Source organism: Aquarana catesbeiana, linkage group LG10 (genome assembly GCF_042186555.1).
Source record: "Aquarana catesbeiana isolate 2022-GZ linkage group LG10, ASM4218655v1, whole genome shotgun sequence".
NCBI classification, from domain to species: domain Eukaryota; kingdom Metazoa; phylum Chordata; class Amphibia; order Anura; family Ranidae; genus Aquarana; species Aquarana catesbeiana.
This window is the reverse complement of record NC_133333.1, coordinates 9,468,612-9,492,839: the sequence shown is the minus strand read 5'-3', so window position 1 is coordinate 9,492,839 and position 24,228 is coordinate 9,468,612. Positions and strand designations below refer to the sequence as shown.

Sequence of the window (24,228 nt, the reverse complement as noted above, 5' to 3'; positions counted from 1 at the left end):
CTGTGATTCATACGGCCAATCTGATTTCTTGCCAAGCTGCAGGAAACAGCAAAGAGCAAAAAATTTATTCTACGGGTATTATCTTAAAAGAGATTGCGGAAAGTGTCAGCGAAACTCTGAGAACCGTGCCAAACCCAACAATTACAACAATAATGTACCTACAAGACCAAATCACTAAGTACACTGAGCAGCACACACAAGAAACTAACCAAACAAGGAATAATAATAATTACATACATAATGCCATAATAAAACTAAGACAGCTTGTTGTAACATGAGTGATTGATGTTGAGATCTGTTTGGTAAAAAAAAAAAACATGTTAACAACAATAAATGAAAATTGAATCATCGATAAAGAAAAGGGAATCTCAAAGGGTCAATTCATTAAGGCAATAAAGGTTCTTTTAAGACTCAATGTCGAAAATTGGACAAACTCTACTTTTGCTGAGGGCCTCCCACATACTGCAAGTTAAATTCTGGTTTTTAGTCTAGGGGTGAGGCCCCTCCCTTATACTGAAAGGGTCAAAAGCTGGTTTCTCTGTTCATTTCTGAAGCTCACCACACATGACCTTCCACTGGCTTGTGCTTTAACTGCAAAAGTGATAATGGACCTCGCTGTTCTAAGTCGGCCAATGGAAGGGCAAAAATTTTACCGGTGGGGTGAATAAGGCTTATAGATTAGCTGGAACTCAAAAAAATTGGACAAACACTACCTTTGCTGAGGGCCCCCACATACTTCAAACGTTAAATACTGGTTTAATCTTAGGGCAAGGCCCTTCCTCAATGCTGAATGGGTTAAAAGCCCGTTCCTCTGTTCATTTCTGGGGCTCACCAGACATGAGCTTCCATTGCTTTGTGCTTTAACTACAAGAGTGATAAAGCACCTCACTGTTCTATGTCAACCAATGGCCGAGCAAAAATTGTACTGGTGGGGTGGAGAAGGCTCATGAATTAGCTGGAAATCTCAAAGGGTCAATTCTTTAAGCCAATAGAGTTCTTTTAAGACCCAATGCCAAAAAGTGGCTAAACTCTACCTTTGCTAAGGGAGCCCCTCATACCGCAAGGGTTAAAGGTTGGTTTAGTCATGGGGTGAGACGCTCTTCCATATTTAATGGGCTAAATGCTGGTTCCACTGTTCATTTCTGAGGCTCGCCACACATGATTTTTTTCACATGGGGTGAACTCCACCAGGGGAATCTGTTCACTGATCCCCGCTAAGCCGGAGGATGGCTTGTCCGTGTCCACTTGTCCGTGTCCACTCTGCTTAGACACAGCCAGCTGTCCTCTATGGGCAGTTGGGTTTAAAGTAAACGGACCACCTGTCCGTTTACACCCTAAGGCCATCTGATCTGATCCGCCAGACAAATGGGGAACGGATCCCCTCTCTGTCTGTCTTTAGCCGATAGGATTGGATCAGACGGGTGCCAACGGACACACCCGCTGCTCCTTTAACGGTAATGGATGGTCCGATTGGGTCTGCTTAAAAAAAATTACAGGCGGACCCGATTGGTCCACCCATGTGAACTGGGCCTAAATATTTGCAATGTAATATCATTGCAGATGAAGTGATGAGAAAAAATCCTGGATAGCCGCACTCAAAGTAATTTCCGCCTTTATTAAAAAAAAATCAACAAAAATACATGTCACAGCAGAGAGTGCAGAAAATCTGACGCGTTTCACACTGTAATCAGTGCTTAATCATAGCCATAGATCATTATCATTGCAGATGTCGGCCCTGAATGAGTCATTCATGCAATGGTGGCGCATGAGCAGACTGACCTTGGCCAGTCATTCAGAAATGTATGTAACGTCTCCAATAATAACAATCACAGCAATATGTCTGCCAAAATTGGGTGGATCTGACATATTTTGTAGAAGGGTTATGTTTTTAAAAAAAAAATCTTTATATGATTAAATGTATCCTTTATATTTATTGCAATTATTATTATTATTATTATTATTATTATTATTATTATTATTATTATTATTATTTTATTAAGTACTATTATTATATTATTATTATTATTTAGTACTATTATTATCATTATTATTATTATCATCTTTTTGCACAGCCCATACATATTTAAGCAAAAGTGTTGCAATACAGAAGGAGGTCAAAATTAATTACTTCTTTTTTTGTCCTTTCCAGCCTATTAATATTCATGATTTAATCACCATGCAATGACCCTCTTTGCCCTCAATTGAACAGTCAATGTTTAGTGACAGCGCATAAGCTGAGACGTATTAGAAAACAAATTGCCTGTCAGTTCCATTTATTATTCAGGTACTTCTGTCATTAGATCTCATTACTCCTTCTCTCCACGCCTAGTGGTTAGAGTCGTCGGACTGGTTTCCTAAATGCCAAGTCTACACCCTGGTGGAAAGTTTCCAAACTGCAGACAATCACCTGTTTTCGGTAACGGGAGCTCTGCTGATCCTCAGGTTGTAGAGTTGCCTCTGTGTGGAGTCTTAAAGGGCTTTCCTACCTGAGCCTTAAAGCCTCGTACACACGATTGGATTTTGGGCAGGGAATTGTGTGATGACAGACTGTTGGCCTAAAATCCGACCGTTAGTACGCTCCATCAGACAATTGTTGTCCAACTTTCCCCCAACAAATGTTGGACGGCAGGCTAGTAAATTTTCGGCGGACGACGGTCTGTTGTCAGATTTTCCTATAGTCTGCACACAAGTCCGTCACACAAGAGTTGAAAGTAAAAACATGCTCGGAATCAATGCTCACCAAACACGACATTAGCAGAAGGTGCCCAAAGGGTGGCGCTCAAGAGCTGAAATTCCATGTTCGTGTTTGTTGGCCGACCATTGTGTGCCGTTAGTATGCAAGACAAGTTCCTGGCACACGCCCTTCGGACAAAGGTCTAAAGCCTCGTACACACGATCGGACTTTCCGACGGGAAATGTGCGATGACAGGCTGTTGGCGGTAAATCCGACCGTGTGTACGCTCCATCGGACAATTGTTGTCGGAATTTCCACCAACAAATGTTGGACGGCAGGTTTTCAAATTTTCCGCGGACAAATGTCTGTTGTCCTTTTTTCCAATCGTGTGTACACAAGTCCGTCGGGCAAAAGTCCAAAGTACAAGCACGCATGCTCGGAAGCAAGGAACAAGCCGGAAGCGGACGTTCTTGTAAAGTAGCGCTCGTAATGAAGAATTAACATTCATGACGCGGCAAATTATGAAATCTGGAAATGCAGCGCACAATTCTCTTCTTCTTTAATGGGATAATAATGAAGCTGCTTTGCTGGTGATACTGATGGAGTTATTGCAAACTAATTTTCAAAGGCTTTTATTTTTCTAGTGATATCAAGAATAATATTATTATGCTTTTTTTTTTTTTTTATTTGTGCAAGTTACCACAACACCATTATTATCCTGTAGTTTTTAAGATCAAAGATACAACTATATTGGTGTCCCTTGTTAATTTTACATTGTATTTTATAAAATGTAACTGCCGACTCCCAAACTGTCATTTGAAGTAAAACACAAAGCCAAGTATTATTCTCCACAATTTTTTTATTGTGTATTAAAAAAAGAAAACAAATAAAATTAGACATGTTATCTGCCAATAGAACTTAACCAAAAAGTGCATTCTATGCATCCAAAAATATAGAAAATATACCAAATCAAATCATTATTATTCAACCAAAAAAAAAATAATGTCAAAGCAATAACTCCAAGGCCAATAATAAATAACAAGTTATCTCCTTCGATTCCGCAACATGTCTGGTTGACGAACGGCCGTTCAGAAATGAACTGAAGAGCACAAAATGAAAAGCGCAAAATGAAAAGCGCGAATCAACACTCACCAAACTTCTACTAACACGAAATTAGCAGAAGGAGCCCAAAGGGTGGCGCTAAAGAGCTGAAAAACAACATAGTACGTCTAAGTACGTCACTACGTTTGGAATTGTTGGCCAACAATTGTGTGACCGTGTGTATGCAAGACAAGTTTGGGCCAACGCCCTTTGGACAAAATTCCACGGTTTTGTTGGCGGAAAGTCCGATCTTGTGTACGAGGCATTAAGGTGCCCAAAGGGTGGCGCTCAAGAGCTGAAATTCCTGGCAGTACGTCACTATGTTCGTGTTTGTTGGCCGGCAATTGTGTGCCGTTTGTATGCAAGACAAGTTCCCGGCACACGCCCTTCGGACAAAAGTCTGACGCTTTGTTGGCCAACAATCTGATCGCGTGTACCAGGCTTAAGCCTGGTACACACGATCAGATTTTCGACAGGGAATTGTGTGATGACAGACTGTTGGCCTAAAATCCGACCGTTACTACACTCCATCAGACAATTGTTGTCCAACTTTCGGCCAAGAAATGTTGGATGGCAGGCTAGTAAATTTTCGTCGCACAACTTTCTGTTGTCAGATTTTTTTCGTATCGTCTGCACACAAGTCCGTCACACAGAAGTCCAAAGTACAAACACGCATGCTCGGAATCAATGCTCACCAAACACGACATTAGCAGAAGGTGCCCAAAGGGTGGAGCTCAAGAGCTGAAATTCCTCGTAGTACGTCACTACGTTTGTGTTTGTTGGCCGACAATTGTGTGCCGTTAGCGGAGCTTTTTTCTCAGAGAATAGGTGCAGGAACTCCCCTTTTGGGAGTTACCCATTGTCTTTGCCCCTACCTACCTCTGAGCACCAGTCCTTGGTTCCACCCCCCACCCACCTCCCAGCTCTGCCCCTTTTAGAGAATAGAGAATTAAGTAACATTTGTGGTACTAAGTAATTTGTATGGAATTTGTTATTGATAACAAGAGAGGCAGTAAAATAGACCCCCCACAGCCAACAACAATAGACCCACCAGCAACAATAGACCCTCCCCCACTGCAACAATGTACCACCTACAACAAAATACCACCCAGCAACAATGGACCCTCTAGCAGCCAGCTATAATAAACTTCTCCCTCAACAGTAGATCCCTCCCAGAGACAACTGACCCCCCAGCAACATAAGACCCGCCCCAGCAACAATAGATCCCCCACCAGCAACAATAGACCTCCCCAGCAGCAATCAACCCTTCTGCAGTAATAGATCCCCTCCAGCAACAATAGATCTATCAGCAGCCAGCCTCAATAGACAATGTAGCACAACCCAGCACTCCTTGCCATCACATACATTCAGTGGTGGAGGTGCCGGAACGGCGTTCCTCCACGTTCCTGCTGAAAAAAAGCCCTGACCGTTAGTATACAAGACAAGTTCCTGGCACGCGCCCCTTCGGACAAAAGTCTGACGCTCTGTTGGCCAACAATCCGATCGTGCGTTACGAGGCTTTACATTCATCTAATCTAGTCTCGTAACCCTCTCAAACTATGAAAAGCCGCTCCACCAGACTAACCAATCGGCTTTTAATATTCCAATAAAATGAAGAATTTGAATTGGGGCGATTACACTTTCATTCCAGTTTTAATAACCCGTTCCTACAGAGAAGGAGCAGCTGATCTCGTTAATAAATTATAGAGCAGGTTCTGTCGCATGAATAATATTTATAGCAATGACTATGTGTGTCTACATATAATATGTGTTACGTTGGCTCATAGTAATTATGGGATGTCAAGGAGGACAGATTTGTAATGAGAGAAGTGAAGAGGAGATGTAAAAAAAACCCAAAATCTGACTATTAGTAACTGGCGGCCAGTCTGATTATATCCAGGATGGTGAATACTTGGTGGCTCTGTGTTGTGAATGGACTGTAAAGAATCCTTCCCCTGGATTTAATGTATCCACTTGTAAGACTGACGAAAGGTAAACAATACAATGTTTTCAAACGATAAGATTAATGACTGCATGATAACTGTATGTAATATTTTTTCCTATATTATGATAGCTGTAATTTCTATTGTTTGTAAACTTTTTTTTTTTCTTAACCCCTTCACACCTAACGGTAAAACAAATCTAAATGCCTGAGCTCAATTTTGCAAATTTGATGTGTGTTAGTAAAACCGTACATATCATCACAACTGCTTTGTACATACAAAGTTACATCGTTACATAGTAACATAGTAGTTGAGGTTGAAAAAAAGACACAAGTCCAACCTATATGTGTGATTATATGTCAGTATTACATTGTATATCCCTGTATGTTGCGGTCATTCAGGTGCTTATCTAAAGGCCAGTTCACACCACATGCAGTCCAGTGCGTTTTTTTTTTCTGCATCAAAAATGCATAGAAAGTAGGTTATATGGGTTTTCAATTGCATAGTTCACACCGGAGCTTGCAGTTCCAGTGCGTTCCAGTTCCAGAAAAAAAAAGTAGAACATGCTGCATTTTTCCTGCACTGGAACGCTGTAAAAAGCATCAAAAACTCACGGGAACGCACCAAAATGCACTGGAACACCAATGTTCTTATTTAAGGTTAAGAAAAAAAAGGGGGGTGGGGAAATGCACTGTACTGCATCAAAAACGCATCAAAAATGCACCAAAAATGCATCAAAGCACGCATGCAAAAACACATTTGGAGCGCACCCAGACTGCGTTTCTATGGTGTGAACTGGCCCTAAGAGCGCTTTCACACTGGGGCGGTGGGGGCGTCAGCGGTAAAACAGCGCTATTTTTAGCGCTGCTTTACCGTCGTTTTTGCGGCGGTATTCGGCCGCTAGTGGTGCGGTTTTAACCCCCGCTGGCGGCCGAAAAAGGGTTAAAACCGCTTGCATAGCACGGCTATAGCCGCGGTATTGCCGCGGTATTGCCGCAGTATAGCCGCGCTGCCCCATTGATTTTAATGGGCAGGAGCGGTGAATACACCGCACCTTCACCGCTCCAAAGATGCGGTTTGCAGGAGATTTTTTTTCTCCTGCCAGCGCACCGCTTCAGTGTGAAAGCCCTCGGGCTTTCACACTGAACAAACAGTAGCGGCAGTTTTAGGTCGGTTTGCAGGCGCTATTTTTAGCGCAATAACACCTGCAAACCGCCCCAGTGTGAAAGGGGCCTAATAGTTTTTTGAAACTATTGATGCCCCCGCTGAGACCACCGCCTGTGGAAGGGAATTCCACATCCTTGCCGCTCTTATACACGCGACCGGTTTTGCCGCCGGAATAAACTCCAAAGGTTTCTCCGACGGAACTCAGACGGAATTCCATTCAAGCGGTCTTGCCTACACACAGTCAAACCAAAGTCCGAACGCGGTGACGTACAACACGTACGACGGGACTAGAAAAAGGAAGTTCAATAGCCAGTATCCAATAGCTTCCGTCTCGTACTTGCTTCAGAGCATGCGCCGTTTTTGGTCCGTTGGAACACCATGCAGACCAGCGGTTTTCCCGATAGGAATTGGTTCCGTCGGAAACATTTAGAAAATGTTCCATTTCTAGGTCCGTCAGAATTTTCGAAAAAAAAAAAAAAAGTCTGATGAGGCCTACACACGATCGGAATATACGATGAAAAAACTTCCGTCTGACTTTTTCTGTTGGACATTCCGCTCGTGTGTACGCGGCTTTACAGTAAAGTATAAGGTTAAACCTCTTTTCTTCTAATTTGAACGAGTGACCACGAGTCTTGTTAACTCCCTTCCGCAAAAAAGTTTTCTCCCTATTGTGGGGTCACCAGTACAGTATTTGTACATTGAAATCATATCCCCTCTCAAGCGTCTCTTCTCCAGAGAGAATAAGTTCAGTGCTCACAACCTTTCCTCATAACTAAGATCCTCCAGACCCTTTATTAGCTTTGTTGCCCTTCTTTGTACTCGCTCCATTTCCAGTACATCCTTCCTGAGGACTGGTGCCCAGAACTGGACAGCATACTCCAGGTGCGGCCGGACCAGAGTCTTGTAGAGCGGGAGAATTATTTTATCTCTGGAGTTGATCCCCTTTTTAATGCCAATATTCTGTTTGCTTTGTTAGCAGCAGGTTGGCATTGCTGAGCCTATCATCTACTAGGACCCCCAGGTCCTTTTCCATCCTAGATTCCCCCAGAGGCTCTCCCCCTGCATCCAGGTGGATTATACTGCTTTTTTTTTTTTTCAGGAAAAATTAGGCTTTCATTTGGTGGTAAATGATTATGGATACCCCCCCCCCCCTTTTTTTTCAAAGGAAAACTGGCTCTAAAGAGTAAAAAAAAATATTTTTTAAATGTAGCTGTATATTTCTTCTTACTACCATAACCTTCCACCAAAGAACAACCCCAAATAAATTCTACAAATCCTGGCGATCGCAACAATACCACATATGTGTATGTATGTTAGTTGTTGTTTGTACCTGTAGTACAGCCCAGAAGCAATAGTGCGCAATTTTTTTTTTTTTTTTGGTGCTACCTAAAACACACTGACGCTAACTGACACTGATGCTAATTAACCACTTCAGCCCCGGAAGATTTTACCCCCTTCCTGACCAGAGCACTTTTTGCGATTCGGCACTGCGTCGCTTTAACTGACAATTGCGCGGTCGTGCGACGCTGTACCCAAACAAATTTGACTTCCTTTGTTCCCCACAAATAGAGCTTTCTTTTGGTGGTATTTGATCACCTCTGCGGTTTTTATTTTTTTGCGCTATAAACAAAAAAATAGCGTAGATTTTGAAAAAAAAAAACAATATTTTGTACTTTTTGCTATAATAAATATCCCCCCAAAAATATAAAAAAACTAATTTCTTCCTCACTTTTGCAAAAAAAAACAATATTTTTTACATTCTGCTATAATACATATCTAGAAAAAAAAAACGTATTCCTCAGTTTAGGCCAATATGTACTCTGCTACATATTTTTGGTAGAACAAAAAAATCGCAATAAGCGTAGATTGATCGGTTTGCGCAAAAGTTATAGCGTCTACAAAATAGGAGGATACATTTTGGGTTTTTTATTTATTTTTTATTGTTTTTACTGGTAATGGTGGCGATCTGCGATTTTTAGCAGGACTGCGACATTGCGGCGGACAAATCTGAGCACAAGTGACACTTTTTGGGGACCGGTGACATTATTACATTGATCAGTGCTATAAAAATGCACTGATCACTGTATAAATGTCACTGGCAGGGAAGGGGTTAACATTAGGGGGCGATTAAGGGGTTAAGTGTGTTCCCTCAGTGTGTGTTCTAACTGTGTGGGGGGCTGGGGTGCCTGGGAAAACAAAGAGATCTGCTGTTCCTGGTCACTAGGAACAGCAGATCTCAGAGTTGTCCCCTGTCAGAACAGGGATCCGCCTTACTCCTCACCGCGATCGCGGGTGGCCGCGCGCCCACAGTTTTACATGCACAGACCGGCGTACGGGTACAGTGGTTTGCACAGGAGTGCTGAACTGCAGCCGTATATATACAGTGGCTGGTCAGCAAGCGGTTACAAAAACAAACTCCAAAATATCCATAATGTCCTAAATATACTAACCCTGACCTTTGACCCTGACCTTGACCTTTGACCCTGACTTGACCCAAGCACTAACCCTGGCGCTGACCCAGATCAAACCTTCATCTAGGTCATAGGCGTGCAAACAGGGTGTGCCAGGTGTGCCTGGGCACGCCCCAATCACCCTGTGCGCATTAAGCCGGCCTTAGATGGATCAGACCTCGACTAGTTCAACAGGGACTGGCCGAGATTCAATCCATCTATAGGCAGGCTGGTTGTACTGAAGTAAGTGCATTGATCGACTTCAGTACAACCAGCCTGTCCGATTTTTTTGCATGTGATCACTGCCAGCAGCTATAGCAGCCAGCAGTGATCATTGTGTGATCATTGTGTTCTGCTGGTGTGGAAGGCTCTATTGATCTGTTTGCCGGTGGGGAGATGGGAAAGATTTCCCTGTGACGGACTCTGCCATAAGAGAAGTGTATATACACACACACATGTGTAGCTTTAGGGGGTGCACACCCTAATGAAATAGGCTGCGCACACCTATAATCTAGATATTTTTCTTTATTTTTTAATTTTTTTAACTATTTTTTATTTTAAAAAAAAAAAATTACAAACACTTTTTTCTTTCTTTCTGCAAGGAACGAGAAAGATACATTGTATACTTCTTCTTTTTTTACAGAAAAAAAAACACATGAGGTGGGCTTCACAGTGACTGATCACTGTGGTAGCCAATCAGAGGCTATCACAGCGATCAGGTGACCCAGAATCAGGATATCCGGATCCCGGTCATTAGTATGGGTCCGGGGTTCTCAGTGAGACCCCAGTCTCTGTGCTGGGAGAAAGCCGTGTGTAGCGCTCCCGGCACCAAGGAAGAAACATATATATGCGGCCCCACCTAAAAAAAGCTCAGTGCAGTCAGGCTGCATATATGTGTTACGTCGGCGTGAAAGGGTTAAGTTAAAATAACAAACAGTGGCAGCTGGTGCTCAAAATTTTTGGGGGGGGCACAAACTGATAAATTCTGAAAAAAACCCCATTGATTGCAGCCTCACTGTGCCATCAAACGCAGCCACTGTGCCCATCAATTGCCGCCACTGTGCCATCAAACGCAGCCACTGTGCCCATCAATTGCCGCCACTGTGCCATCAAACGCAGCCACTGTGCCCATCAATAGCTGCCACTGTGCCATCAAATGCAGCCACTGTACCATCAAATGCAGCCACTGTGCCCCATAAAATGCAACCACTGTGCCCATCTATTGCCTCCACTGTGCCCATCAAATGCAGCCACTGTGCCTATCAATTGCCGCCACTGTGCCATCAAATGCAGCCACTGTGCCCCATAAATTGCAGCCACTGTGCCCTTCAATTGCTGCCAATGTACCATCAAAGGCAGCCACTGTGCTATCAATCGCAGCCACTGTGCCCATCAATTGCCACCACTGTGCCATCAATCGCAGTCACTGTGCCATCAATCACAGCCGCTGTGCCCATCAATTGCCACCACTGTGTCATCAAACACAGCCACTGTGCCCATCAAATGCAGCCACTGTGCCCATCAATTGCCGCCACTGTGTCATCAAACGCAGCCACTGTACCATCAAATGCAGCCACTGTGCCCCATAAAATGCAGCCACTGTGCCCATCAAATGCAGCCACTGTGCCCATCAATTGCTGCCACTGTGCCCATCAAATGCAGTCACTGTGCCCATCAATTGCTGTCAATGTACCATCAAAGGCAGCTACTGTGCCCATTAATTTCCGCCACTGTGCCCCATCAAACGCAGCCACTGTGCCATATCAAATGCTGCCAGTGTGCCCCCCGCCAGCCCGCCGTCTGCACTTACCTGTCTCAGTGGGACCGCTCCTCGATGTCTTCTCCCGTCCTCTCTTCCCATCCTCGGCTATGATTGGATGTCTGGCATCCGATTACAGCGCCTGTTGTGTCAGCCAATCAGGTGACGGTTAACAGATCCGAGCACCTGATTGGTGGAGAGGCTGTTTAGTGTTAGGAAAGCGAATATTCATTCGCTTTTCTAACACAGATGAGTGACCTGCGAGCAGGTCACCTTTTTAGACGCCTATTAGAGCCTATGGCTCTAATCAGGTGCTTCAAAACCAACCCCCGCCACTGTAATTCAGGCGCCCTTAATATACATTATATATGTGTGTAATAAAGTTATGTTTTAAATCTTCCCATGAAACTGGTATAAATAAATGTAAGTACATATTGTTTAAAGAGAGAGAGAGAGCACAACTCAAACTACTTGCTTTCAGACTATCTCTCTGTAAATGACTCTACCTACACTCTGAATTATGAGAACAGGTTCAGGGAAGGAGAAATGAGGAGGTGTCACATCCTTGACTCATGCATATGTGTGTGTAAAATAGATCTTGAGCTATTGAGCTCAGTAAGAAAGGACACTGTGAAAGGACTACAATGTTTCATATTTACCAAACTTAAAAAAACATGATTTTTTTTTTAAGGTATGGATATTTTTTTAATCAAGTTATGGTATTGTAAAAATGACTTACATTTAACGTTATCTTTATACTATTTTATTTACATGTTTATTTTGTTTACTTTCAGAAATGGGGGCCCATGGGATTCTCTTGCTATGTACGCTGATCGCAGCATTTTTGGGTAAGAATTACATCTTTAAAAACAATTAAAAAAAATATTAGTCCAAGAATGAAATCAGTGAAGACTAAAGGATGTATGGACCTGATCTTTCGTGACCAGAGTTCCTTGAAGACTACTTTAGATTTTAGATTCCTGGCCAAGTGTGGTGGAGTCTGTGTGCATTAGAGTGCTTAGCTTGTTTTATCTACTTAAAGCATTTTAGGATTGTGGGGAAATTAGGTTTTTATTTGGTACTCTGTTTAAAAAAAAAAAACTATACTTTTTTATGATTAGCTGATAAATGGACAAAAATGTTGAAGAATTGCCTATTAGGTTATTTTACTTTCAAGGTCTATCTCTGGGCAAGTCCACATCTATATGGGTCAGAAAGGCGTGCAAAAGCTTGCGCTTTCCCAACAAGCAGAGAAACACTCTGCTCTTCAGCAGACACGCGGGGAGGTGTCATTAGTTCTTAATGTGTCAGAAACCATGAAATCAGACCGAGACAGAAGTACAGTTAAATCACACTTGTTTAATAATAAAAGTAAAAAGAACAAACTTAGTCAAAACATAGCCAAATTTAAGTAACGGGAAAGGATAGTCAGCCAAGCCAGAAGTCAGGGATCAATGTAGTGGAACAGCAAGCAGGCTCTGGAGCCAGAAGGGATATCAACAAAGCCAGTCTTTAAACAGGAACGCAAAGATAGTTTCTTGTGATGTGACCAAGGCAAAGGCAGAGCTCCTCTGGACTGGACGGCTTAAGTAGGCAGGACTGACGAGCAGGATATCATCAACAGCTGAGTAACTGTGGAGAGAGATGGGAGCTGGCAATTAGCCGACAGCTGAGAGAAGGAAGGGATGAGCCCAACCCTGACATAATGGCACCCCCATATATCGGTAAACATGCATGTTTTCAAGTACGCCAAACAGCATGGTGCCAAGGGTGCCAAGGGTCAGGGACTTCTTTACCCACATTTCTTATTAGCAGGGAGGCTTACTGAAATAAATGGGCTGCCCTACATGAGACACTCAGGAATGCGCATAAAACGCACCGGTGTGCAATAATGTGCACCAAGCTTTAAGGAAGATCTTTTATACATTAACCCAGCTCCACTGTCTGTGTCTCAGTTGCACAGTTTCCAGTAGACATGTGCAATTTGTTTTTCATTCCCGAATCAGTTTTTTAGCGAAATTCGACAAATTTGTTAATGCGGAAATATACCTGAATTAACGAAAACCCGTTTAACAAGTTTTTCCGAATATTCGTAAATTCGAAAATTTGTAAATATGTAAATTCGGAAAATTGAAAATTCGAAATTCAAAAATCCGAAACCTTGAAAATCTGAAATAATAACTAACTAATAATGATAATAATAACTTCAAGCGGAGTTCCACCCAAAAATGGAACTTCCGCTTTAAGGGAAGGTGACCCCCTGACATGCCACATTTGACATTTGTCATTTTTTTGGGGGGGGGCAGATACCCTCTTTTTAGGGGGTCCCAGCTCCCACTTCCTCCCGGCGCACTGCGGCACCGGAAGGGAGATCACTTCTCCCCCCTCCCTCTCGGCAATCATCTGGAACACGTCACAGGTCCCAGATGATTGCCCGGCCAGTCACAGCGCACACCGCGGCTCGCGCATGCACAGTGAGTGCCCGGCTATGAAGCCGCAGCCAGGTGCCCACAGTTGCAATGCCGGCGATGCAGAGAGGAGAGGGAGACGAGCGGGGCTTCGTTCCCCTGCATCGCTGGACCCTGGGACAGGTAAGTGTCTGATTATTAAAAGTCAGCAGCTGCAGTATTTGTAGCTGCTGACTTTTAATTTTTTTTTTTTTTTTTTTTTTAAGCAGAACTCCGCTTTAACTATCATTAACTATTAAATTATAGGTATTGGAAGTCCCTTTCAAATGTGGCTGTTAGTGAACATAACGAATATGAATTTATCCGAAGTTACGAATTAACCCGAAATAACGATTGCCGTAACTAAACAAATGGAACTTAATGAATTAATAATAATAAATAACAATAATAATAATAATAAAACCTTTTTTATTATTATTATTTATTATTATTAATTTGTTGCGTTCCATCTGTTTAGATATGGCAATCGTTATTTTGGATAATTCGTAACTTTGGATAAATTAGTATTCGTTACGTTCACTAACAGCCACATTTGAAAGGAAATTCCAATACCTATAATTTAATAGTTAGTTATTTTTAGTTAGTTAGTTAGTGAGTTAGTGAGTTAGTTAGTTAGTTAGTTAGTTAGTTAGTTAGTTAGTTAGTTAGTTAGTTAGTTAGTTAGTTAGTTAGTCTTTCAAATTTTCGGATTTTCTTTATTCTTTTTGAATTTACGAATTTTCTAATTTTCAAATTTACGAATTTACCAATTTTTGAATTTACCAATTTTTGAATTTACCAATTTTAGAATTTTCCAAATTTACAAATTGCGATCATAACGAATGCCCCAAAAAATGGAAAAAATTAAATAAAACAAAACAGCCAAATTTGAAAGGAAATTCCAATACCTATAATTTAATAGTTAGTTATTTTTAGTTAGTGAGTTAGTGAGTTAGTGAGTTAGTTAGTTAGTTAGTTAGTTAGTTAGTTAGTTAGTTAGTTAGTTAGTTAGTTAGTCTTTCAAATTTTCGGATTTTCTTTCTTCTTTTTGAATTTACGAATTTTCGAATTTTCAAATTTACGAATTTACAAAATTTTTGAATTTACCAATTTTTGAATTTACCAATTTTAGAATTTTCCAAATTTACAAATTGCGATCATAACGAATGCCCCGAAAAATGGAAAAAAATAAATAAAATAAAACAGCCAAATTTGAAAGGAAATTCCAATACCTATAATTTAATAGTTAGTTATTATTAGTTAGCTAGTTAGTTAGTTAGTTAGTTAGTTAGTTAGTTAGTTAGTTAGTTAGTCTTTCAAAATTTCTAATTTTCTTTCCTCTTTTTGAATTTTCAAATTTTCGAATTTACGAATTTTCGAATTTACGAATTTTCAAATTCATCAATTTTCGAATTTACGAATTTACGAATTGCGATCATAACGAATGACCCGAAAAACGAAAAAAAAAAAATGAAACGAAAACAAACACATTTTTTGGCAGTGCACATGTCTAGTTTCCAGTAACAACAACCGTTGGATCCAGAGCTGCAGTAGACCAGTAGCTCCTTCTTGCTGCCATCATATTGCTGCCATCTACTGTATGCTGAGAGAACGGCACCAACCCCCAACCAATAGAAAGTGTCCATATCAACCAGGCAGTGATAGGGACACCTGCAAAAGGAACCTCCTCCTTTGCAGGAAAAACTAGATAAAGCTCGGGACTTGGTGCATTACATGACCACAGATTAATGTAAGTAATTGGGAAATTTAGAATAAAAAAAAAAAACTAACCCAGTGATTAGTTGGGAGGGGGAAAGGGTATGAGCAGTGCCAGGATTATTCATTAACTGTTTTCAATACATTTTTAAAAAATGTTTTAAATCAACGCATTTCTCCTTTATTTTTTTCTTCTTCCAGATATGGGGTGGACAGGTCCTGCAGGGACGGAGTTCATCACCACCTTCTTGCAGAATGGGGCGAATGGTTTATCTGGTCAGAAATGTATTCTTCGGGTGACCGGCCTTCATGATAACACCACAGTCACCGTCATTGTGTCGGGGGAATCCTTCAAGACAAGCTTTGAAATACAAAATAAAAATGCCCTGACTCTGACTCTTCCAACATCAACGGAGGTTAGAGGAAGTGGGGTTTTTACGAAAACAGTCCACATCAAAGCTACCTCTCCCATCATTGTCGTTTTGCTTCATGAAAAATTCCGTACAGCTGAGACAACGGTTTTGCTCCCAGTGTCCAGTTTAGGGACTGTTTATTACCTTTACACCCCCAAAACTGGATCTTCTGGTTCCTCTAAGGTTTTCTCCGTGTTGGCGACTGAAGAAACCACTGTTGAGATTCACAACAAAGGATTTATTCAGTTGAATGGGAAAGGATATAGACCGAATAGTGTTATTACCATAACCTTAGCTTCTATGGAAGGCGTTCAGGTTCTCAGCCCAGAAGATCTTTCAGGTTCTAAAGTGGTTGCTAACAAACCAGTGGCTGTGTTGAGTGGAAACACTTGCGCCCAAAAAAACACCAAGTGTAATCATGCCTTTGAGCAACTCTTGCCTGTGCCCAGCTGGGGAATTCACTACCTGGTGGCACCAGTCTCTATATTATCACAGCAAAAATCAGACACCGTCGCGGTTATTTCCGCTGGTCCCACTGAAGTGACCTACACCTCTGGTGATAAACAAGAGAAACAAAACATGGTGGAGGGTCAAGTCTTAGAGCTTGACATATCAAGCGCGCCATTAAAAATTGAAGCGAATAACGGAGTGCAAGTCATTTTCCTCAGCTCAGGTGGAAAAGGCAGAAGGTACGAGTATTCCCCTTTCATGATGAATATCTTAGACGTCGATAGCTACTGCTCAGCCTACGCCGTATTTGGACAACGAAGCATTGACAACTATTTTACCATAATAGCCGAGAATGCTGCAATGGAAGGCATCACTTTAGATGGGAAAAGCCTTACGGATCCCGAGTGGAAGTCAATTCCGGGAACGGAATTCAGCTGGCTTGAGTACAATTATGGAAATTCTGCAACCTCTCACAGAATTGAACATGAGAATAAAAAATTTGGCCTGCAGAGTTTCGGAATCAGTTCGGTCTACAGCTACGGCAGTTTAGGAGCCTGCGTCAAAGGTATTCTTTTGAAAGCTTATTTTTTTTTATTTAAATGCTTTTGAATTAACTCCTTTGCACCCATGGGTAAAACAAATCTAAAAGCCTAAGCACAATTTTGCAACTTTGACTGGTGTTAGTAAAACCATACATATCATCACAACTACTTTGTGCATCCAGGTGGATTCATTCCTGTTTTTTTCAAGACAAATTGGGCTTTGTTTTGGTGGTAAATAGCAATGGAAATCTCAGATTTTTTTTTTTCAAAGGAAAACTGGCCCAAAATAATTAAAAAAAATCTTTTTTTTTTTTTTTTTAAAGTGGTTGTAAACCCTTACAGACCACTTTTACCTACAGGTAAGCCGAGATTAAGGCTTAACTGTAGGTGCAAGAAATATCTCCTAAACCTACATGGTTTAGGAGATATTTCCAAAAGACAGGCACCGATGTCTACGGCGCATGCGCCGTGGACAACGGCGTGCAGGCGCACTGAGCGTGCCGTCTCTAACGACGATCATGCCATTAGTGGCGGCACCAGCGCGCATGCGCGGGAGTGACGTCATCGCGGCTCCGGCCAATCACAGCGCCGGAGCCGCGATACCCGGAAAGAAGATGGACGCTTCATAGAAGAAGGGACAACGGTGACATCGCAGGCTCCCTTGTCGGGTAAGTGACACATAATGGGCTAGTATGCGATGCATAGTAGCCCATTATGCTTTTCCTTTGCAGGGAAACAAAGAGGATTTACTTCCTCTTTAAATTTAGCTGTACTTGCTACTACCATAACCCTACACCAAAGAACAACCCAAATTATTCTTCTGATCACAGCGGTACAACATATGTATATGTTACTTGTTGTATGTACCCATAGTACAGTCCAAAAACAATACTGCACATTTCGTTTTTTTTTTTATCCTACCTAAAACACTGACACTAACACAGATACAAAAAAAACTCTTGTAAAAAAAAAAAAATTCTGACCTTTGACCCCGACCTTGACCCAAGCACTAACCCTGGCATTGACCTAGATCAATCCTTGAGCTAGGTTTTTTTTTTTTTTTTTTGTATTATTTTTTTTTTTACACACACCTTTTTTTCTATGCAAGGAGAGAGAGAGATAGTATCTCTCTCCTCCATTCACAGAGAAAGAAAACCTGGGAGCGGGCTTTACAGTGATTGATCACTGTGATAGCCGATCAGAGGCCATCACATCGATCAGGTGACCCGGAAACGGGAGTTCCAGGTCCCGATCGTTAGTACGGGACCCGGGGCTCTCTGTGAGACCCCGGTCTCTGTGTTGGGAGTGCCCCATCACAAAGGGAGATACGCAAAAATGCAGCCCCGTGGGAAAAAAAGCCTAGTCTGGTGGGGCCGCATATTTGCGTATGGTCGCCATGAAAGGGTTAAAGCAAATCCATAGCCCAAATCTTATTTTTATTTTTTTTGGAGAACGTAGACATTGGGGGGTTGATTGGGACATACCATTTACTAAAATTGGAGAGTGCAAAATCTGGTGCAGCTGTGCGTGAGAGCCAATCAGCTTCTAACTTCAACTGGTTCAATTAACGGCTTCAGCCCCGGAAGATTTTACCCCCTTCCTGACCAGAGCACTTTTTGCGATTCGGCACTGCAATGCTTTAACTGACAATTGCGCGGTCGTACGACGTTTTACGCAAACAAAATTGACATCCTTTTTTTCCCACAAATAGAGCTTTCTTTTGGTGGTATTTGATCACCTCTGCGATTTTTATTTTTTGCGCTATAAACAAAAAAAGAGCGACGATTTTGAAAAAAACACAATATTTTTTACTTTTTTGCTATAATAAATATCCCCCCAAAGATATATAAAAAAAACTATTTTTTTCCTCAAATTAGGCCGATACGTATTCTTCTACATATTTTTGGTAAAAAAAAACCCGCAATAAGCATATATTGATTGGTTTGCGCAAAATTTATAGCGTCTACAAAAAAGAGGATAGTTTATGGCATTTTTATTTTTTATTTATTAGTAATGGCGGCGATCTGCAATTTTTTTGGGACTGCGACATTATGGCGGACACATCAAACATTTTTGACACATTTTTGGGACCATTGTCATTTATACAGCGATCAGCGCTATAAAAAAAATTAATTGATTACTGTGTAAATGACACTGGCAGTGAAGGGGTTAACTGCTAGGGGGCAGGGAAGGGGTTAAGTGTGTCCTAGGGAGTGATTCTAACTGTGAGGGGGGTGGGCTTGAACACACATGACAGAGATTACTGCTCCCGATCACAGGTAGCAGTAGATCAGTGTCCTGTCACTAGGCAGAACGGGGAAATGCTTTGTTTACATAAGCATCTCCCCGTTCTTCCTCTACGTGACACGATCGCGGGCACCCGGCGGACATCGAGTCCGCGGGACCCGCGGTCATGGGCACGGAGACCGTGGCGGGCGGGCACGCGCACGCGCTGGCAACACCGCTTCTTAAAGGGGACGTACCTGTACGCCCTTTTGCCTGCTGGTGCCATTCTGCTGACGTACATTGGCGTGCACTGGTCGGCAAGCGGTTAAAGTATTAGTACTAAAGGCAAAACTTTTTTTTTTTGTTTTGGATAGAGTGGGGGGAATTACAACACAAACAAAAAGAGAAGCCCTTCGTGCTCCGACCAGAGCAGCACTCAGTCCCAAATACTACACAACAGAAAAAACAAAGAACAATTTGCCCAAGAGACTTTGAGGAGTGGTGCTCTATAAAATAGTACAACATACGTAAAAAAATACAAAATGTATTAGATTTGCATAAAAAAATAAGAAGTACAGATTGACATTCATTGTGTAAAAGTGAGGTCAACGTTTCACCAATGTACATTCAGGATGCCACAATAATGATACATGGATCGATATTCATATGCGAACACTGCAAGCGCTATGCAATTCGTGGGCCAATTCCAGAAAATGTGTGACTGAGTATACTCACGTATGAACTTAAATTCATATTCGGGTGGGGCAACTACAATGCTATCCACAGGATTTACTTTAATGGTTTATGATTTAATGTGTATTATAAGTATAGTTTGGAATGTCATTACATAACAATCCAGAATGATGCCTATAAATGTCTCTCCACTGTTTAGCAATCCAAGAATTTGGAAAAAATCTTACTTCATTATAGACATACATTATTCAAGTGTTATTTTGGTTATTTAAAGTAAACCATGTTTTACTAAAGGGGTTCCATAGGCCCACATGCCTGAAGAGGACCACATAATAAGTTTGCGTTTACTTGAATCTTAGGCCATTTTAATGATTTATGTAAATTTGTGTCTGATTAAGATCCAGGTCCTCCACCTCCCACTTGCAGAAACACGGCTTGCCCTTCACGTCAAGTGTGCATCATGGAGAACGGGAAACCCAAATGCGTCAAACCACAAGTGGACTTGTGCTGGGCGTCTGGAGATCCTCACTTCCGAACCTTTGATAGAGTGTATTACGACTTCATGGGGACATGTACATACACGTTTGCCACAGTCTGTGGGGATGTTGTTGACAAAGATCTGCCGACGTTCTCAGTTCAATTCAAGAGTGATAATCGTGGAAATGTTAGAGTTTCTTATGTAGGTCAAGTCACATTACAAACAGGTGGTCATACCATTGTGGTCAAGAAAGGAGAGCATGGCTATGTGAGGGTAAGTAGTACTCAGGACTGGATTTATACTTTTTGCTCTCCTGGGCAAGCTACCTTATGCCATCCTTCCTTGCTGATACTCCCCCCTTCTATCACATTCACCCTCACAGGACAATGTTCTATGTAAATGTGAATAAATGACAATAGGCAAAGTGGATTAACAATTGTATTAAAAATAGAATTGCACAAATAGCATGGCAAATAAACATATAAACATTAACTTCTCAATATATTATTAATAAATAGTAAATTTGGCATCAGAAACTAGTGTTGGGCCGGTGCATACTGGGTCGGCGACGTCACATGGAGGATTGCCACCAGGTGACGTCACCAGGTGCCCCCGCCCCTTACCTATTTAAGAACTGTCAAATGGCGAAGCAGGCAGTCGGCAGTTAGCCATCGTCACGGGTGGATCTTTTTTTTTTTTTTCAGGTCCCACGGTGATGGCGGGCATCATGATTGACGATAGATCTACATCGGGAGACAATGTTATATTTTATAAAGGAATTGTCAAGCAGTGTGTGTGTTTTTTTATTTCTTTTTGACACTTTTTTTTTGTAAATGAGTAGGGTCACAATGTACCCCATACTCATTCACATCGGGGGGTGTGGGGGATGGGATCTTGGGGCCCTCTTGTCAAAGGGGGCTTCCAGATTTCGATAAGCCCCCTGCCCGCAGATCCCCCCAACCACAGCTCAGGGTTGTGGGGAACAGGCCCTTATCCCCATCAACATGATGACAAGGTGCTTTGGGGTGGGGGGGGCAGAGCACTCCCCGAGGTTGAGGTCATGTGGCCTGGTATGGTCCTGGAAGCCTTTCCTGGCCTGCCAGGCTGCATGCTCAGACAAGGGCCTGCTATGGACTGGGGAAGATCCCCACACCATTTGTCTTTTTCTATTTTTCGTTTCATTCTGCTGTTAGCGGAGAAGCCCGTTGACAGCTGATGACTCATCCTTACCAACCAGCTATTCACTGCGCCCTGATTGGGCAAAGCTTTGCCCAATCAGGGCTTAGAATGCACTGTGCAGAATGCAGTGCATTGTAGGGTGCTTGGCGGGCGAACATCCCGCTGAGCGCCCCGTAAGTTCGGGTGTTCCCCGATCAGGCAATGTTCAGGCTGAACTTATGCAAAGTCTGAACCGTTTGCCCAACACTATTAGAAACACAATTGATTCCATTATGACACAGCCATTAAAATGTCCGCAGAGACACAATCGGTATTGCAATGACATAATCAGCATTGGGTCTAAAGAACCACAATCAGCTGTAACTGTCACAGCGTTTCCTTCTTTCACTGTCCATTCCACTGTCTACACAGGACATGTGTACAACCCCTCTCTCTAGCATTATGTGGGAAGGTAGTGGGAGTAACTGGAAACATAGTGGGCCTGCTACAGGCATGGGAGCTGAAAATGTACAAAGGCATGTGCTGGAGAAACAAATATTGCCTGACAGGCTTTTAAGCCTATAAGTAGCAATGGCAAACATCAATTTAAAATGGTCCTGGTAGTTACTGTATGTGCTATCCCTGGTGACCATGGCACCCTTAGGCATGAACTATGAGGCCTAGTGAAAAACCTGGCCCTACTTGTCCTCTTGATCACCATTTCACTGCATACAAAGGATAATCACCCTTCGCCTTTCTCTAGCCTTCTAGGGGGTTGTAGTGGGAGCAGCTGAAAACAAGGTGGAGTTCTGGATAGGCCAGTTGAGGGTAGTTGAAACTTACATAGGCGTGTGCTGGAGGAACGGGAGGATGGAGTATTGACTGACAGGCTTTCAATGCCTATAAGTGAAAATTGGCTAGCATCAATTTAAATTGGTCATGGCTGCTACTGTTTGTGGTGCCCTTGGTGACCATGGCACCCCAAGGCATGTCTTATGTGGCTAAGTGAGAAATCTAGGCCTGCACCTAATCTAACACACAATATACTCTGTGTCTACACACAAAAAAAAAATAATGATTTCTTCCTTTTAATATGGTGAATCAGAAGAAGGAAATTTTTACTGACGCTAATAAAAGCTGATATCAATGTTGTTTAACTCTTGACGCCATTTTTCTTTTCTTGGTCATTCTTTCCAGGTGGACAACTGCCTAAGACAGCTCCCTATATCACTGTTGAATGGGACTCTAACAATATTCCAGAGTGGGTACGCTGCCATTATACAGCTCGGGAATGATATGATGATGTCTTATGATTGGAACCATTACTTGTGGATGGAGCTCACAAGGCGCTATGCTGGAAAGATGTGTGGCATGTGTGGAAATTATAACCAAAATTCAGCAGATGACTTCCTTACTCCTTCTGGGACCCAAGCTGCCAACCCCATTGCCTTGGGCACTAGCTGGGCGGTAAGATATAGTCTACTATCAAACACCTTGTTTAGGGGCTTCCTCCTTTGTCTAATTGTGTAACTGTTGATGGTTGTCTGTCTTGTGTTGGCAGGTAGAAGATGGCACATTGTGCTGGCATGATTGCCACGGCCCCTGCCTCAGCTGCCCACCCACCATTGCCCAGCAGTACATAACCGATGACTTCTGTGGGCTTATCAGCAAAGTCAATGGTCCATTCAGCAGTTGCCATTCAGTTCTAGACCCAAAGATGTACATTGAAAACTGTGTGTTCGATGTGTGCATCAACAATGGCTACAAGCAGATGTCATGTCAAGCGGTCAGTACCTACGCAGATGCCTGCCAACGGGCTGAAGTGAAGATTGGGCAGTGGAGAGATACAGCAGGATGCCGTAAGTAGTTGCTGTTGAGGGCACGCTCCAGTCAGTCATATAATACTATGCATTTAAAGAATATGTACTGTATAGCCCAATTTTTTTTAGAGTAAGGTAGGAATAAAACTGCTATCAAGTAATTTTTTTTGCTGCCTGAGTCAGGCTGGGGAGATGACCTTCATTTTCTGCCTTGGAGATGCAACAGGAAGTGAGAGCAAATCTCCCTGCAGGGAATTCCCATTTTACACAATGGTCACCAGAACAGGTGCCCCACTGGAAGACTTCTCCTCAAGTGTTGCCTTCATGACAGCTCAAAAATTTAAGATTTCTTCTTACTTTTTGTCCTGGTGACAATGGTCGCCAGAAGAAATAAAGGGGTATATGCCCCTAATGGGGATAGATAACACAATCAAAAGCTAACCCTTCCCTCTACAAAAAGTTTTCTTTTATACACACACGTTCAGTTTGAGGAGATGTTCTTTCTGAAACTCACCATTTTTTTCTGAAATGCACTGAATCTCAGGCTGCAAAAAGACCAGGTTTTCCAAGTTCGGTGATTGACTTCTGTAGTGTTCAGAATCTTGTTACATTTTAAAAAAGCTTACTCTCACCCCTGAAAGTATGTCCCCTGAGCTCAAACCCCCCTCCATGCTTCCTGAGCTCTGCTGTCCCATCTATAGGAACAGGATCTGCATGGCGGTTGGTACCAGGTGGAGGGGAGAAAGACCAGAGAACATGGATTGATCTCCCTTAGCTGCAAAGAACCCAGAAGCAACTTGTATAACGTCTCTTCCTGTTTTTGGTAACACTTTCTCTGGCCATTGTGAAAAGGGAAGAGACTAAAGGAGTGCAATCTGCACTCCATTATCTTCAATATAGAGCAGATAAGACATCAGGGGTCTGAAATACCCCTGATGTCTCATTAAAGAAAACCTGTGACAAAGAAATGATATCACGTAAAGGACTTTTTTGTCCCCTTTGTGATTTTAATAAATAAAAATAAAGTTAAATCCAAGAAAAAAAAAACTTAGCCCACCTTGCCCTGTGTACATGCACATTTGGATGCAAAAACACACCTTGATGGCACCTACAGGGCTGCTGTTATTTTACTTTCTTTTACATTTTTCTTTTGATCACTTTTATTCCTATTACAAGGAATGTAAGCATCCC

At 42.2% G+C, this 24,228-nt stretch overlaps 1 protein-coding gene across 1 annotated transcript in view; it reads left to right on the top strand.

Annotated features, from left to right (window-relative positions):
• The window catches only part of LOC141110300 (IgGFc-binding protein-like), a 117,466-nt gene that overhangs the window by 8,074 nt on the left and 85,164 nt on the right, over window positions 1-24,228 (top strand). The window contains exons 2-6 of the mRNA XM_073601596.1: window positions 11,889-11,942; window positions 15,459-16,685; window positions 19,980-20,332; window positions 22,415-22,684; window positions 22,779-23,076. Of these exons, the coding sequence (XP_073457697.1) occupies window positions 11,891-11,942; window positions 15,459-16,685; window positions 19,980-20,332; window positions 22,415-22,684; window positions 22,779-23,076 (2,200 nt within the window). The 5' untranslated portion in view covers window positions 11,889-11,890. The remainder of the gene's footprint in view (window positions 1-11,888; window positions 11,943-15,458; window positions 16,686-19,979; window positions 20,333-22,414; window positions 22,685-22,778; window positions 23,077-24,228) is intronic.